This window comes from Rhinichthys klamathensis, unplaced genomic scaffold (assembly GCF_029890125.1).
Source record: "Rhinichthys klamathensis goyatoka isolate OS25496 unplaced genomic scaffold, OSU_Roscu_1.1 h1tg000018l_1, whole genome shotgun sequence".
NCBI classification, from domain to species: Eukaryota; Metazoa; Chordata; class Actinopteri; order Cypriniformes; family Leuciscidae; genus Rhinichthys; species Rhinichthys klamathensis.
This window is the reverse complement of record NW_026606569.1, coordinates 3,610,545-3,624,380: the sequence shown is the minus strand read 5'-3', so window position 1 is coordinate 3,624,380 and position 13,836 is coordinate 3,610,545. Positions and strand designations below refer to the sequence as shown.

The following is a 13,836-nucleotide window of genomic DNA, read 5'->3' as shown; positions in this document are numbered from 1 at the left end:
TGTCCATGCACAAGTCAGCACTATCAGAAAGCAAAGTTCAATTAGTGGTAATCAAATATTGACAAACAAGTCACTCTTGATGCAGAAAAGAAAAGAAGTCCTCCTGTCTTCCACATGTAAAATCCACCACCTCTTTGTGCTTTAACGAGCCGAAGAGCGCACACGTCACTCCTCTCCTCACAAAATTGCACTGGTTACCAGTTTCTGCTCACAACAAATTCAAGTCACTGATGTTTGCCAGAACAACTGTCACTGGCCTTTAACAACTGCAGGTCAATGGTAATCCCCCAGACTCACAAAACACATGAGGCTCAAAAAACAGTCTTTTATTGCATAGTTACTAAAATTTACATAGAGGACTCCCAGCGGCCCAACTATAAACATGCAGTCCCGTCACAAGCACCCCCAACTGGCAAGTAGAACTAGATTAATAAATGCAGGTAAATAAGTTATCTAGGTGAATAAGTTATAAATGTACACACGTACCCACGGCAAGTCACACAATGACACATTCAAATCCCGAGAGGGCACAGCAATTCATAATTAAACCCACACAATGATCAGATTACGCTACACATTATATTCAGTTCAGCTCACCCAACGTTTCCTGTCCACTCTGTGTTTACAGCTGGGCCGACGGGTCACGCAGACAACACGGACACAACACATAAAGAAATAAGTCCGCTGGTCGGCTTCCCGCAAGCCGACCAGAGTTTAAAACGAATACTGCAAAGGATGCACTTCGATGTAGCCGGTAACCGCACCGTCGGCGCTAAGCAATCCACCACAAGTCCAGATCAGAGCGGGTCCTTCCCTGGAATGTGCTTCGGTGGTTCAGCAGACACCGCTGTCAACGTTTATCAACACTTCCAGCATTCTTCCCAATCGCATTGTTGCCGGCTGATGTAATCGTGAGCTGCAACAAACACTCATGAGCCACCCGCCACTTCGTCTTCCCACTCACTCACGCATAGCAAGTAAGGCTACAGAAGTATAACTTCCCTCAACAGGGTACTTAGCTTGCGGTGATGGTGGGCTCTCTGCCGTTGGGCCACTTGCTGTCGCATCTCCCTGTCTTCCCCTCTGTCAACTCGTACGCTTATATAAAGCCCCAGGCTAGGTGAAAACAAGTGGTTAATCAACCAATGTAAGCGAACTCCTCCCTCTTCACAGATGCACATAATCATGCCGCGTTCCAGGCAACCTGTAACCCGTGTTTTCCAACCTTATACCCGTGAAAGTGCACTGGAACGGCAGTCAAACCCGTGACTTCCCACCCGTGAACTCGTACTAGATCGATGTACTCCCAGTTACGAGTTCTGACGTCAGATAGCCCGCAAAACCATACAAAACAACAATGGCAGCCCCTACGGATGCAGTGTTTCTGCAGGCGGTACACAGTGACAATACACTTTAGGACAATATAACGTTGCAGTCAAATTAATAATAATATAATGATAATAATACACACACGATTATGTATTACAATGTTATGTGTCTGAAAAAATAAGTATGTATATTGCGCTCAGGTAGTTTGGCGTGACTGGCCTGGAATGCTACAAAGTCGTGAGTCGTGGTTTGAAGTCGTGATTTACATGCTCAAAAACCTGCCTGGAACGCAGCATCATTGTCTATCACAACCCCAGTCCTCTACAGATGTCCATAGTCAATCCAAGAGACACAGCCACTCTAGGAGTCCATTAACCCCGTAAATGCACAGCAGATAACACAGCAAAAACTGTACATACATAACATGCATAACAATATCGGCTGCACATACACCATGCATACACGACACAACCACTGGCTCTGCCCCCTTTTACCTAAACTCATTACAAAAAAACTTGAATCACAAAGGGGTTAATATCTCCTTTTGCCAAGATTACAGCTCTGAGTTTTCAACTATTATGCCTGATGAGTTTGGAGATCAGAGATCATTCCTATTCATTTTCTATAGGGTTTGGGTCAGGGAACTTGGATGGTCATGGCAGAAGCTTCATTTTGTGCTTAGCGACACATTTTTATGTTGATGTTGATGTTTGGTTTGGATCGTTATCCTGGTGGAAGATCCAACCACGGCCCATTTTAAGATTTCTTGCAGAGGCGGTCAGGTGTTGATTTTTTTTATCCGTTGATCCGTTTGCTAGAATCCATGATACCATGTATCTGAACAAGATGTCCAGGACCTACAGAAAAAAATAGGCCCACAACATAAAAGATACAACGGTATATTTAACCATGGGCATTGGGTACTTTTTATCCCTGTGTGCACAAGACCCATTTGTCTTTGGATAAGCGAGGAGGATTTTTCTTGAAACCCTTCCAAACAACATGAGGTGATGTAGGTGCTGTTTTATTTATTTTAGTCTTTCTGAATTTCCCTTTCCCATTTTCTGATGGTGTAAATGGGAATTTTCAATGCTTAAGCTATTTTTTTACAGACACTTTCCATTTTGTGAAGCTCAAAAGTGAAAGGTTCGATTTTTGCGGATTCTTCTAATAAATATCAAAAGGATAAACAATGCAGATTTATTTTTACAGCCATCTTTGATCATATTTACCAGGGGTGCCAATAATTTGGACCACAACTGTATATACATCTGAATATACACCGATCAGTCGTAACATAATTACCTAATTTTGGTCCCCCTTTGGTGACCCCTGAAGGTGTGCTGTGGTATCTGGCACCAAGATGTTCGCAGCAGATCCTTTAAGTCCTGTAAGTTGCGAAGTGGGGCCTCCATGTGTTTTCTGTGATAAAAACGGGGTTTTCGTGTAAATGAGAGGCCAAACCGCAGGGAAATATCTGCGTTTTCCCTTCGTGTAAACGGGGTCTAAAACTAAAGAAGTGGAGCTGGTACTGAGTGTTTGGAGTTTGCTTCTGGCCACATCTTAAAGGGGTCATGAACTGGCTTTTTAAATTGTTTTATATTGTTGTCTGAGGTCAACTTATGACGTTCGCTTTGTTTTTACATTCAAAAACATCAAAATGAATAAGTAACAGGCTATTTTCTATCCTAGTTTTGAGCCTAGCTCAAAAACGCTCGGTTTTTATGGGCGTCTCGCATTGAAGACTTGGAAGTAAATGCCCACTGCTGTGAGTGGATAACAGTTTTGCATATTATAATGAGTTTCGTGTAATGCGCGAATCGGTGGGCGGGGCTAAACCGGCCGTGTTGAAGTAGGCGTTGATCTTCTTCCGCGGGGGTGGTGTTTTATCCTCTTTGTCGTCATAGTTCCCCACTTTGAAAAACGAGTCGATTGCTGAGCCTGGTGTCAATAAAAGCTTTTATTGGACTAACAAGGACGTTTTCAGTTCTGAAACTTACAGGATATTCTTATAATTTGATGACCTCTTAGATGTCAAAAGCTCAAGGAAAATTTGATTTCTCAGTTCATCACCCCTTTAAGGGAACCTCCCTACACTCCGCAACCAAGCAGCAGGTGACGGCAAGTCAAGACTGGGTGTCTTGGGAGATTAGAGAGCTGTTCACTACTGGTGTGTTGGATATCTCTAATTCATGTATTCTTAGGAATGATTATAGTGATTTAAAATTTAATTTATCTTTTTTATTTAAACAGATAACTTTGAGGAAGGAAGGAGGAAGGTTCGAGAGGCTGAGGTACAATCTGACCTTCAGTCAGAAGCAGAGGAGCCAGGCCGAAAAAAAGCAAGGCGTAAAATGTAGGTGTAATATTTTTTGTAATATTTGTTTTCTGTGGTCTCATAATAAAGTGTTTTTCACATTATATGATTTGCTCAGTGCACTGAAGTGACACAAATTACTTTATTTAAAAAAATATATATTTTAAAGGCCAAGCACTCGACTTTTGAGCTCGTTTGTGATGGACTCTGAAGAAGATGAAGAATTACAGCAGGGTAGCACAGGCCGTCCTACTGCTCCACCAGTCCACCAGTTTGACCGACCCACACATACAAAAAGTATATCCTTTACAGATATGCTGACCAGTCACCATGCCATCTGGCCAACTGAGGATTTCACATGTGAACGTGAATGTATACAGCACATGGTTCTATAGGAAATTATGGGTATATGTTAGACATATACTTTTTTTAAAAAGAAATACCTCTCTGTGGGAACAGAGCTCAGAAGTCAACTGAACTAATTGCCAGCAAGTTGGTGTAGGCCAAAATGATTTCATATTAATTAATAAATGGTTTCCATTTACCCCTTGCATTATTTTCTTTAAGGTCCAAAGAGCCCAAACCAGCCTCCAGAAGGATGCCAAAGGACTCCTCAGACTCCTACTCCTGAAATTATTGTCTGTAAGTATGTTTTCTTTTATCAGCAGAATGTACTTAAGCATAAAAAAGGCTACTTCAGTATTAAAATAAATAAAACACAGAATTTAAAAATAGTAAGACATAAACATGGTTTCTGGAATGTAACATTTATTGTACACTGATGAGCCAGAACATTATGAGCAGTCACAGGTGAAGTGAATATCGTTGATCATCTTCTAACAGGGCCATATATTTAGCTCTGGATAGATTAGATTGTAAGAAAACATTAGTTCTTGTAGTCAAAATGTTGGATGCAGGAGAAATGGGCAGAAATAAAGTTCTGAGCGACTGGGATAATTTGTCATAGCACAGTGCATCGTACTCTTCTGCGTATGGGGCTGCATAGCACAGACCAGTCAGAGTGCCTATGATGACCCCTGCCCTGTCCACCTACATTGGGCCTGTGAGCGTCAGACCTGGACCTTGGAGCATGATGAAGAGTTCAAGGTGTTGCTTTGGCCTCCAAATTCCCCAGATCTCAATCCAAATGAGCGTCTGTGGGATGTGTTGGACAAACCAGTTTGATCCACGGCAGCTCCACCTCACCATCTACAGGACTTGAAGGATGCTAACGCTTTGGTGCCAGAGCCAGAGCACACCTTCAGGTGGACCAATGGCATATTAGGCAGATCGTCATAATGTTTTGGTTCATCTGTGTACATTACACTCACCGGCCACTTTATTAGGTACCCCATGCTAGTAACGGGTTGGACCCCCTTTTGCCTTCAGAACTGCCTCAATTCTTCGTGGCATAGATTCAACAAGGTGCTGGAAGCATTCCTCAGGGAGTTTGGTCCATATTGACATGATGGCATCACACAGTTGCCGCAGATTTGTCGGCTGCACATCCATGATGCGAATCTCCCGTTCCACCACATCCCAAAGATGCTCTATTGGGTTGAGATCTGGTGACTGTGGAGGCCATTTTAGTACAGTGAACTCATTGTCATGTTCAAGAAACCAATTTGAAATGATTAGAGCTTTGTGACATGGTGGAAGTAGCCATCAGAGGATGGGTACATGGTGGCCATAAAGGGATGGACATGGTCAGAAACAATGCTCAGGTAGGCCGTGGCATTTAAACGATGCCCAATTGGCACTAAGGGGCCTAAAGTGTGCCAGGAAAACATCCCCCACACCATTACACCACCACCACCAGCCTGCACAGTGGTAACAAGGCATGATGGTTCCATGTTCTCATTCTGTTTACGCCAAATTCTGACTCTAACATCTGAATGTCTCAACAGAAATCGAGACTCATCAGACCAGGCAACATTTTTCCAGTCTTCAACTGTTCAATTTTGGTGAGCTCTTGCAAATTGTAGCCTCTTTTTCCTATTTGTAGTGGAGATGAGTGGTACCCGGTGGAGTCTTCTGCTGTTGTAGCCCATCCGCCTCAAGGTTGTGCGTGTTGTGGCTTCACAAATGCTTTGCTGCATACCTCGGTTGTAACGAGTGGTAATTTCAGTCACTGTTGCCCTTCTATCAGCTCGAACCAGTCTGGCCATTCTCCTCTGACCTCTGGCATCAACAAGGCATTTCCGCCCACAGAACTGCCGCTCACTGGATGTTTTTTCTTTTTCGGACCATTCTCTGTAAACCCTAGAGATGGTTGTGCGTGAAAATCCCAGTAGATTAGCAGTTTCTGAAATACTCAGACCAGCCCTTCTGGCACCAACAATCATGCCACGTTCAAAGTCACTCAAATCACCTTTCTTCCCCATACTGATGCTCGGTTTGAACTGCAGGAGATTGTCTTGACCATGTCTACATGCCTAAATGCACTGAGTTGCCGCCATGTGATTGGCTGCTTAGAAATTAAGTGTTAACGAGCAGTTGGACAGGTGTACCTAATAAAGTGGCCGGTGAGTGTATATTCATAATATATTCTGAGATAGCAGGAGTCTTTTCTCAGAAATTATTTCATTTATCAGAATACAAAGTTCACACGTTTTAAAATATTTCTGCTTCAAACTTTATTTACTAATTCTGTAATAAAAAATAAATAAAATATATATATATATTTAAGTGTAATAAACAGATTATTGTGCCAATACTAATAAAATCTATACATTGAATGACGTGCTAAAAAGTTATTAGTATTTCATATGACACGGCCCAGAAAGACACTACAACAGTTTGCACATTAAATTAATTCCAGATCAGTTTATTTATTTTTGGTATTTTGGTATCATAATAAACTTTATGCATAATCTCATTCACAGGGCCACAGATTCACTCCTTGATGTAGTCCTTTAAATTTTGTTTTACCATTGTTCATGTTATATTTTTTATAATTTCTGTTCTAGCACTAATCCGTGAGATGCTGACTAAACAAGAAATGATTGTTGACCAGAAACTGTCTATTCTGCGGATTCTGAATGCAAAGCAACTCCAGGACACAAATTATGAAATTGAAGATGGACTTTTGCCAGTGTAAGACTTCGAGAGCCTCAAGAGACTGGAGCAGAAATTGCTATCAAGTGATTTCAAAGAAAAACTGGTGAGTTAAGAAGTTTTCTCACCAAAAAGAGTGTGAATAAAAAAAACAGTTGTCTTGTGAAAAATACAAAATTAGACAGTGTGTACATTTTCTAATCTGTACTTGCTACAATAAGTACATTTGTAGGAAGTTATGTCCACTTATTCAAATTATGTCATCTTTTACTTGCCCTCATGTCACAAAATTTATGGGATGATAAATGATAACAGTATTTTAAATTTGGTGTGGACTCTTGTTATCAGTGTTAACAGTTCATATGTCACTTGAAGATAATTGATAAGAAGCATGTGTTTCCCTTAGATTAATAACCTAGGGCTGGTTGGAGGGTTCGACATAAAGGACGGTGAACGTGATTTCACCAAGTACCACATGTTCCTGGATCAACATCTTTGTTGATCCTGGATCAACTTTCCAATCAACCAATCAGATTTGAGGGACAAGTTTACAGTTTAAGTCAAGTTTAGGCTTAGAACCAGGGTGAAGTACTTAAACATCAGTGCTATTCACCTAATTGGTCCTAGCAACTGTAAAAAACTGTAATGCTTAACAATATTTATTCCTTTATTTCAAAGCTGCAGTTCGGAAAAAACCCTCGCAGCCAGTGCTGCTGAAATGGAGGGCGAGGGGACCATGAAAAGGTGGCTCCAGCTGGCAGCAGATACAGATGGTGGACGAAAGAGAAGGCTTCTGCAAAAAGAAGTTGTTCACAGAGAGTGTGTGTGAGTCTGTCTGTGTGTGTGTGTGTGTGTGTGTGTGTGTGTGTGTGTGTGTGTGTGCGTGTGTGTGTGTGCGTGCGTGCATGTAACTGAGAATTACTTGTGTGTGTGTGTGTGTGTGTGTGCATGTGACTGTAATAATTATGTGTGTGTGTGTGTGTGTGTGTGTGTGTGTGTGTGACTGTGTGTGTGTGCTTGTGACTGTGTGAATTATTTGTGTGTGTGTGTGTGTGTGCACATGTGACTGTGAATTATTTGTGTGTGTGCATGTGACTGCAAATTACTTGTGTGTGTATGTGACTGAGAATTATGTGTGTGTGTGTGTGTGTGTGTGCATGTGACTGTGAATTATTTGTGTGTGTGCGCATGTGACTGTGCAAATTATTTGTGTGTGTGTGTGCATGTGACTGAGAATTATTTTTGTGTGTGTGTGTGTGAATGTGACTGTGTGAATTATTTGTGTGTGCATGTGACTGCAAATTATTTGTGTGTGTATGTGACTGTGAGAATTATGTGTGTGTGTGTGTGTGTGCATGTGACTGAATTATTTGTGTGTGTGTGTGCGCATGTGACTGTGCAAATTATTTGTGTGTGTGTGTGTGTGTGTGTGTGTGCATGTGACTGAGAATTATTTTTGTGTGTGTGTGAATGTGACTGTGTGAATTATTTGTGTGTGTGCATGTGACTGAATTATTTGTGTGCGTGTGTGCGCATGTGACTGCAAATTATTTGTGTGTGTGTGTGTGTGTGTTACAGTGTGGGCATGTGACTGTGCGAATTATTTGTGTGTGTGTGTGTGTGCATGTGACTGTGATAATTATTTGTGTGTGTGTGTGTGCGTGTGTGCATGTGACTGAATTATTTGTGTGTGTGCGTGTGTGTGTGTGTGTGTGTGCATGTGACTGTGAAAATTATTTGTGTGTGTGCATGTGACTGAGTTTATTTTTTCTTCCTATATTATAAATATATTTTATTGTTATTTTTATTATTTGTATTATTGTTTAAAATTAGTCTATTTTTTTCTTCCTATTTTTTTCTATACATATTATACATATGTTTTTGATAAATATTTTACATATATTTTTATTATTTTTATTGTTATTATTTGTATTGTTATTGTTTAAAATGGGTTGTTAATAATATTGTTTAAAATGAATTGTTAAAGTTATTGTTTAAAATGTGTCGTTAATGTTCATTTTATAGTTTATTTGATCATTGTTAATACATGTTCATGTTATAGTGTATTTGTTATTTTTTTAATAAAAGCCCTTAATCTTTTTTAAATGTTTGAATTTGTGTTTTCCTGCTAAAATGTATTACATGTCGTAGTTTCTGGACCACATCTGGCCCGAATTTTCTCAGTTCACTCGCCCCACGAGGACTGACCTCTCATGCTCCTCACACTTACATACGTAAGTCGAAACAGACGTAGACCAGTAGTCGCTGTGCGTGTAAACCTCACTCCCCTGATCTCTCAGTCTTTAGCCTCTTAGTTAGAGTGCCCGCCTCCAATTTGTAGCTGTAGGCCTACTAAAAGCAACAATGGATAATTCACCTCAGTGCCCGGTTGCATAAAGCACCTTAAGTTTTTCCCTTAAGTATGATACTTAAGGGGCGATTTACCCTTACCTAAGAGAACAACTTAAGGGTGTTGCATATAATCTCTTAAACGGTTCTCTTAGGTAAGGGAAACATTTAAGTGTTTCACGACAGCGATCCTGGATTCACGTTATAAAAGTCTGTTGTTGCCATAGATACGCAAAACACTAACATGTCGGAATATCACGTGTCAGTCCAGTGACGCTATCACACAACACCGCGTTAGCTCCGAAAGTGGCTGCAGTTTGTGTTGTTCACCGTCTCATGCTTTGGCATTTGTTTAGTTTTTGTGAATGCACTTCTGGCTCTGTGTCTCGAAATACAGCTGAGTATATTTCCATAGCATACCTGTTTTCTTCTGTCATGATTCCTTTTAAAACACAGAATCAGCTCGTTCTCCTGTAAATTTTTTGTCGGCCACACACTCTCCGTGCGCGCACTGACTTAACGTTGTGATAGTTTACATGCGAGTCGCGTGTAATGACAGACAGACAGCCGTCTAGTTTGATAGCGATGTCAAATATTGCGCGTCGATCAAATCGGTATTCTTGCAACAATTTTTCATGGCTAAATTGGTCCAAAGGGTTCTTCTTATTCCCTATGATCTTCAGCTGGTTTCATAAATTCAGCCATGTCGTCTTATTTTTGTCCGCGTTACTCTTAAGGTTACGATTTCCAAACCTTAAGTTATACTTAGGGAAATTACCGTTAAGGGGTTTTATGCAACACTTAACGATTACTTAAGTGAAAAAACAGCATTTAAGGGAAATTCTAAGTGTTTATGACGTTTGACTTAAAAAAAAAACGTTAAGTAACACTTAAGGGTATTTTTCTGCAACACCCTTAGGTTTAAGGGAAACATAAGGGCGACTTTGAGGGAAAATTACACTTAAGGTGCTTTATGCAACCGGGCACAGATCTTTAAATTAAACAAGTGGAAACAAGAACGTTCACACTGTGAACAAACAAGTGTATTCTATGACAAAGATTGTTTAAGTAACTCATATGATCTGTTCGTCTTGGTTGAACTTTTATGTTACTTCCTGTCCTTTGTGCAATGTTGTAAAATAAAATGAGGCATTTATATAGCACTATTACTATGTACTACTGCACACCCAAAGCACTTTACAATCACATCAGGGGGTCTCTCCTCAACCTCCACCAGTGTGCAGCATCCACTTGGATAATGCGACAGCAGCCACAGTACAACGGCGCCAGTGCGCTCACCACACACCAGCTGTATGTGGAGAGGAGAGAGAGAGTGATAGTGCCAATGTTGAAACAGTCGCAGATGTGAGGTCATGTTTCCAGTTCCATGCTCTTCCACCTCTTCAAGCAGGCCAGGGCACAGTTCAGCACAATCTCACTAGTCAAACGTACTCTAAGAGAAGAGCAAAAAAGAGCTTCACCGTGAGTTTATCAGGGCCTTAACAGATAAATGGCAAACACTAGCAGCATCCAGTGATGGAAATTGATGGTGGGTTTAAAACCCAGCAGTACAAACAGACAGATTAGAAGAAATGCTTTCCATTTTAGCCGTTCTCTTCCAGATCATGGCAGTCGGGTTACCTCACTAGGTGGCCGCACCGGCTTCAAACGTTAGTTCAGTTTCTTGACATTTACTTTTGGCACTTTGTCAAACCCCAACCCTGTTATTTGGCACACCACTCCAAAAGGACACTAGACACTGAAAACATATGTGCTGAAAATAACACAATGTGTGTCTTGCTTTAGTAATCGCATCAATGTGATTTTTGTATGCATCTAACACAACTATGTGTCACTGAGTAATTGTTTAAAGTTTTAAAATAGGATTTTAAACATGTTCGATCGCTATCCAGTTTGTATACTTTTATTATGAAATCACACATAAAACCATTAAATACTGTTCATATTCCATTTTATTTGTGTTCTTATTTAAGATGAAGTTAAAATGCATAATTGTATTAACTACAGTAAAACACATTTAAAAGGACATTAAAACATTAAAAACTTTTATAGAACAATCATAGAAACCTTCTTAAAATAATTTAACAGGTACAGATGAGTTGTATAACATTTAAGGTCCAATTTCCTGATGAACAAGTCATCTTTCCCATAGTGTCCACCTTCATCAGGGCATAAAACAGAAACATAAAAAATACCAAATTATGAAATACAAGCTTTATGTAAAGTTCTCTTCTTAGTTGAGCGTGTGCATTACCAAGGCTGGCATGTCCAGAAACAGGGAATATTTCTTGGAGACTTCACTAACGGATGATGATTTTCTTGTTATTCTTCTCCATGAATTCTCTGATGAAGGTCACATCCTCTTTATCAGGTTCAACCACTCCACTTGGCACAGTTTCATCTGGAATTGGCAAAGAAGATTCATGTGTACAATGATGGCATTTCATACTGTAGATACACCAACTATCATGCTGATGCCTTACCTTGAGATGCACCCATGGATTGGATTTATTTTTCTTTCTGTTAATTATTCTCATTTTAAACATGACAGTGTCCAAACACAGTAAAACTCCTGGTGAAGCAACTGAGATCCACGTGACACTATTATAAAAATGGCGATTATTAAAGAGGAGAGTGAAACATGAAGATTGAAGAAACATTCAGAGTGAAACATGAAGACTGAACTGTAAAGAGGAAGTGAACTCAGAAAACGAGGAGAAGAACTAAGTGGAGATTTACTAATAAACAATAACAAAAAGCAAAACAAAAAGAACTTCAAATCCAAACTAAACACAGGGAGAACAGAACTGAGAGACTTCCACACGTACATCCATGGAAGGACAATAACCGACACTGAACACAGGTGTAGATATACACAGAGGGTAACAAGCTAACAAGACACACCTGGGAACAATCACAGACCTATTGACAAGAAAACCACAAACTGACTATGAAAAAGAGGCGGAGACAGAAACTTGAAAGTCCACACACAAGACAAGTAAAATATGTTATAAGATACTGAGGAACACACAGGTTGGTTTCATTCTCAAAGCTGAACTCAGTCATTTAATCCTTAATAAAATGTCCAGCTCTACAGAAATTAATGATATTTTTAAAGGAATGTCATATGTGAGTGTTATTGTAAAAAATTCCCCTACGCACCTGACTCAAGTTAACCTCTTGTGGACATGTTGAGATCACATGACCAGACAAATAGTGCTGAGAAAATAACTTTGCAAAATCATTACCATTGACAACAGACTTGCTGCCATGTGATGAATTGTTTTTGTAAATATGACTCATCTTATACATCCTGTACAGTCTGTATTAGTGTATGATTCAACTGTTCCTCAAGGTCTACTATCAAAAATAATAATAGAACAATCGCAATACATTGCAAAATCGAATCGCTGTACTTGCAGAATCGCAATTCTTAAAAATCAAAATACAGATTGTTTCGGCACCCAAGTATCATGATAGTATTGAATTGGGAGATAGGTGTATGTATCGTCCCAGCCCTATGAGGAACTGGACACAGTTTTCAGTCCTGCGGTACCAGTGAAGTATTTATGAAACAGAATAACTGAACTATTAAAGGTGTTGTCTTGCTTCTCTGTAACTTCTATTATTTGAGTGTGTGTCTGAGACTGATTAAACACAATGTGTGTGGGACCAGGAACGAGGAAGCTGCTTTACAGACACGCCTGTTTGCACACGTCACTTAAACACAGAACCAGGAAACAAGAAACTGTTTCAGTTCAGGGAAAGAGAAACTGAACTGTAGTTGAGGTGTTGTGTGTTTGTATCTCTGTATTCGTGCAGAAAAATGGCAGAAGCCACGTTTTCTCAGGATGACTTCATGTGTTCAGTGTGTCTGGATCTCCTGAAGGATCCAGTGACCATTCCCTGTGGACACAGTTGCTGTAAGATCTGTATTACAGGACGCTGGGATGAGGAGGATGAGAAGAGAGTCTACAGCTGCCCTCAGTGCAGACAGACCTTCAGTCCAAGACCTGCTTTAGCTAAAAACACCATGCTGACTGAAGTGGTGGAGAAACTGAAGAAGACTAAACTTCCTGCTGACTGTTACGCTGGAGCTGGAGATGTGCAGTGTGACGTCTGTGATGGAAGAAAACGCAAAGCCATCAAGTCCTGTCTGGGGTGCCTGGAGTCTTACTGTCAGAGTCACCTTGAACAACATGAGAGTTTCTTTAAAAGAAAGAGACACAATCTGACTGATGCCACTGGACGACTGCAGGAGATGATCTGCCAGAAACACGACAGTGATGGAAATTGATGGTGGGTTTAAAACCCAGCAGTACAAACAGACAGATTAGAAGAAATGCTTTCCATTTTAGCCGTTCTCTTCCAGATCATGGCAGTCGGGTTACCTCACTAAGTGGCCGCACCGGCTTCAAACGTTAGTTCGGTTTCTTGATATTCACTTTTGGCACTTTGTCAAACCCCAACCCTGTTATTTGGCACACCACTTCAAAAGGACACTATAGACACTGAAAACATTTGTGCTGAAAATAACACAACGCGTGTCTTGCTTTAGTAATCGCATCAATGTGATTTTTGTATGCATCTAACACAACTATATGTTACGGAGTAATTGTTTAAAGTCTTAATATAGGATTTTATGAAAAATGTTCAATCGCTATACATTTTGTATACTTTTATTATGAAATCACACAGAGAACCATTAAATACTATTCATATACCATTTATCTGTGTTCTTATTGAACATTAAATTAAACTGC

General features: G+C 40.1%; 2 protein-coding genes across 2 annotated transcripts in view; both read left to right on the top strand.

The window, feature by feature from the left end:
- Nucleotides 1–10,581, top strand: part of cct2 (chaperonin containing TCP1, subunit 2 (beta)) — a 285,779-nt gene extending 275,198 nt beyond the window's left edge. Inside the window, exon 17 of the mRNA XM_056234734.1 lies at nt 10,571–10,581. The gene's annotated coding sequence lies outside the window, so the exon portion shown is untranslated. The remainder of the gene's footprint in view (nt 1–10,570) is intronic.
- Nucleotides 10,582–12,840: 2,259 nt separating this feature from the next.
- Nucleotides 12,841–13,370, top strand: LOC130071019 (E3 ubiquitin/ISG15 ligase TRIM25-like). Its single transcript, XM_056235629.1, has one exon. The coding sequence runs from the start codon at nt 12,900–12,902 to the stop codon at nt 13,368–13,370; it is 471 nt and encodes a 156-aa protein (XP_056091604.1). The 5' UTR covers nt 12,841–12,899.
- The last annotated feature ends 466 nt before the right edge of the window (nt 13,371–13,836 follow it).

What these genes read in the sequence shown, in the direction of transcription:
- LOC130071019 (XM_056235629.1), top strand. Translation starts at nt 12,900, where the DNA reads ATGGCAGAAGCCACGTTTTCTCAGGATGACTTCATGTGTTCAGTGTGT.